This window comes from Curcuma longa, chromosome 20 (genome assembly GCF_044706935.1).
Source record: "Curcuma longa cultivar G26 ecotype Majalengka, Jawa Barat chromosome 20, ITB_CL_G26_1.1, whole genome shotgun sequence".
NCBI lineage: Eukaryota > Viridiplantae > Streptophyta > Magnoliopsida > Zingiberales > Zingiberaceae > Curcuma > Curcuma longa.
Genome location: NC_133880.1, coordinates 13,051,521 through 13,055,710, shown reverse-complemented (window position 1 = coordinate 13,055,710; position 4,190 = coordinate 13,051,521). Strand labels below are relative to the sequence as shown.

At 38.7% G+C, this 4,190-nt stretch overlaps 1 protein-coding gene across 1 annotated transcript; it reads right to left on the bottom strand.

Moving 5' to 3' along the window:
- Nucleotides 1-343: 343 nt before the first annotated feature.
- LOC141813991 (BTB/POZ domain-containing protein At3g56230) lies at nucleotides 344-1,682 on the bottom strand. The gene is made up of 3 exons (XM_074701992.1): nucleotides 1,387-1,682; nucleotides 1,129-1,299; nucleotides 344-1,033 (listed from the first exon to the last, which is right to left on the bottom strand). Exons 1-3 carry the CDS (start codon nucleotides 1,531-1,533, stop codon nucleotides 542-544), a joined length of 810 nt encoding a protein of 269 aa, XP_074558093.1. The 5' UTR covers nucleotides 1,534-1,682; the 3' UTR covers nucleotides 344-541.
- Nucleotides 1,683-4,190: the final 2,508 nt, after the last annotated feature.

Here is a 4,190-nt window from a genome sequence, read left to right as displayed (position 1 = left end):
CTCCGAGACTTCAATGTTTCAAATTGGTTCTGATTAGTATAATTCAGATCCTCAGAATACTTTGTTGTAGGGCTCGCTTGAAGTCTATCTTATGGGTATCAGATGACTATCTAATTTTACTGACGCCATCGCGATCCCTGTATAAATAAATCATATCCAAGATGGAACTAAAAGTTTGTTGTATTTTGCATGCCCAATTTTCTTCTTCTGTTTTGCGCATTGCTAAGGTTAATACATCAAACTTTGAATTCTTAATGGTTGAGAAAATGAATATTAGATTCAACTATTGTGAAGGCTGTCATTAAATGTATACATGGTTGCAATGTTTGAAATCATACTTCATTCCTGATCCAACATCAGATATCAACAAGTTCATTGCCAACTGTGTTGTTTATATTTAGCTACATAAAAAATGAGAAAACAAACTGTATAATTCATTATCCAATTGCTATTCTTTTTCTCTGCCTTTGTAGAAACTAAAAATCCCAAATTAATTAACGCATTTCGCAGCCATGTGGGAGAATTGCGATCATGGCAGCAATTACGCTCCACGCTCTGATTTGTGCGTCGTGGTCGTCGTCGTCGTCATCTTATTGCTCACCAGCGCCCTCGTGATCTCCACGCACAACTCCGCATTCCGGCGCGCGAACTCCTCGAATCCCTCCGAGAACACCACCTCCTCCGCCTTCTCCACCACCACCCGCATCGCCCGCTCCTTCAGCTTCCCGTCGCAGCATCGCTGCGCGACGTCCAGAGCGTCGAGCGCGTTGCCGGCGCGAAGGTCGGCCAGAATCCGCTGCTCGCAGAGCTGCCGGAGGAAGGGGATGTCGTACTTGTCTGCCGCGACGAGCAGGGAGTGCACTGTCGAGTTGGCCTCCAGCTCCGGCCGCGGCAGCTGGCCGGAGTAGAGGAACTCGAGCAGGCTCTGCAGCTCGTGGTGCGTGAACTCAGGGAGAGAGATGGTGTCGCCGAGGGGCGCGGCCTTGTAGTCGTCGGCGAGCAGCATGGTCTTGAAGATTTCGGATTTAGAAGCCTGCAGCGATCATTTTTGCATCAGAACTTGGAACCGGAGAAGGGAGAGAGCGACGAACACACAAAGTAAATCCATTCACAAATCCATCTGATCACCAGCACAGCACGATGCGCCGGAATAGGTTGGCCGTCGCCGGCCTTCACCAGGATGTCGGCGTGCATCCCTTCCCGCAGCGTCACCAACCCATCGAGGAAACCCATCGTCTCTTTCATCTCCTCCTCCCTCTCGTGCATCTCCTTCATCTTCTCGAACCCATGCAAAATCCCCTGCATGCGAAAACTCACAACTATATATCATGATTCTTCATCATCTACTCGTTTCGTCCGAAAGAAAAGCCATCTCCACCCGCTTGCCTTGGCCGGCAGGCACTTAGAGCCGCCGCCGTCGAGTTCATTGAGGAAAGCGATCATGCTCTTGGCACCGTCGTAGCAGGAGGCGCAGATGCTGTTCCTGGGCGGCCTGTAAATCGACACAACAGGGCTACAAATGCAGCAATCCATCTTCAACTCCTCTCAATCTCTAGCTCCTTCCTCCTCCTACACGAAATCCATCACCTCGCTTTGCTGCCTCGATTGATTTATACAGTAAGCAGCAACACGAGTTTTGAGTGGACAACGAAAATATGCACAATTAATGGAGTTGGGGGAGAACGAATGAATGAATGATTGGGCAAAAGGTTTGAGAGGGACTCTCCAACCTAGAGAAGAGGATAAACAATAAAGAAAAAGAGAAGAGGAAAGTGTGAGGCCAAGCACATCGCCATCACTACCTTCCAACTCACAGAAACATTGCACCATCCATAAACCCAACGACGCATGGAGAAGAAAGAAAGAAAACACGCAAGGAAGAAAAAATTTTGAGTTGAATTAAAGTATTACCATTGATGGCATGGCTTGCTAGATAATATTTATATTTCATGGAACAACATCAAAAGCATCTACAGGAATTAAAGTATGTGAAGATAATTTTGAGTTGAATTGTGGGTTGGGTTTGACTTGACATGGGAGCTGCTTCGAGCAGTCCAATCATGGAGTTGGTTGACCACACTCTAACTTATTCCCCGCTGAGTTGAATTCTGATTGCACGTCACATTTCGTTTGGTGGGGTGCCAATTTTGGTCCTTGTCTGGTCGCCGACAGGACGGACGGCTTTCTTCAGTTGGAACATCAAATTTGTCAGCGGGCATCGTTAAATAAATTAAATAGTCTTATCTATTTTCAATTATTGCGTCGAATAATGATTATTCCGTTATTTATACATGTAAATTTGTTAATTCCATTATTTTCGATAATCTTATCTATTTTCAAAGGAAACCAAAATTGAAAGTTTATCTAATCGATTTTTTTTCTCTTTGCAAATGCTGCTTATTCTTTTAATAAACATCACTTTGTCTCCTTAATCGTCAGTGAACTTGTTTTTTTCTTTTCTGGATATGTATTATATATATATCATTCTTCTCTAGGTATTTTTGTTTTTATTTCTACATTCTTCATTTCGATGCTTTAAATTTGTGATGTGCCACCCGTGCATAAGCACTCTTTTACCTTATCAATCTTGTGAAAGTCTCAAAAAACAAAAGTATATGCTGATCATCCCTCATGTCATTCATTTGTTTTACAGATTATATAGTAGTTTTTGCAAAAATAATTTTATAAACCTATATCGATATAAATTGAGAGTAAGGCATCAAACGGCTCAAAAGAGTCTAAAAGAATACAAAGAAGTGCTTGTGGTGAAATTTTAGCATTTTAATTCCATGTAGCAATTTTCGTAAAATTGCTGTAAAAATCTATACTTGTCTAACATTGAAAGAATTAATTATATTACTTTGAAATGTTTAGTGAACTTTGCTCGTAAAATTAGGCTAATTTTGAACCATATAAAAGTTATATCAAATTTATTATTTCAACTTAAACTAGTTTAAATTAAAAAATTAAAGTCATATAATGACTCCATAGAATCTAGGAACATAGAAGAGCGTTTACTATATGGAGTTATACTAATCTAAATTGAAAAAGCATGAGTCTAGAAAATCCATTAAATATAGAGGAATACTTGTTTATAAAATTAGACCAATATAAATTTTTATAATAGTTAATGACGGAGTCATAAATTATATCCTACCTGAGTTAAAAGGCCCTGAATTATATTGGAGTGATAGCGGAATTTGACTCTGCAGGATTAATAGTAGAATTTGACTTAAAAATTTATGGATGATGAAGTAAATAATTGACATTAAAATGATAGTCAGGTGGAACTCCCAAACTAAAGTCCGAATACATTAATTCATGGCTCCCCTTGGTAATAGTATTAACTAAAATTGCTACATAAGTCTTAAATAGTCTAAATGAAAAATAAAGGCGCAGAATAACCCTAGAGAATCCAAAAACGTAGGACCAAAACTACTACAGTGGCCCCAAACTACTCAACTTTCAATTATATGACTTATTTGTTGTTACTCATACGTATTATCGAAGTTTAATAACAAGCATTTTGCATGCTAGATGACTTGAATCCTTCAAAGACTCTGTTGCCACAAGGAATCTAGAGGCATTGCTTCACGTGGTTATTGAGAAAAACTTCGTGGATTGATTTTGTGTTTGAGGCCTAGAATTATGATGTCAAAGACTTTACCTCTTAAAATGCCCTTGTAATTTACACAAGGCTAGATGTTACGTTGTACTCATCCTAGGATTACTATTTTGTTTTCATTTTTAGAGTTTCACCTACATATTATGTACACTTGAATGCACTCATACTAAACTTTACAATGAGAAAAATTATAACTTTGCAACTTTGATATAATTCTCCAAGAATAAAATTATATTCTTTGCCGCTTAAATCAAATTATATTTATGTATCTACAAGTTAATCATCTGTCCATTTAAAGAATTGTCTAACTCCAAGATGCTCATGTAATAGTTGTTGGTGCAATCATATTTCTTCTTGATTATGTTAGATCAAGGTGTTTTGATCTTGAGTTGGCTATTTAAGTTTGGTTAATATGTCAAATAGATTATCAGTGAAGTTCAACAAGTGTTAAGTTCAACAAATATTATCAAGTGTAAAGTTCAACATGCTTTGCAATAGAAAAGTTCAGAAAGTGTTACTAATAAAAAATCCAATAGATGTTGACAGTTGAAAAGTCTAACAAGTG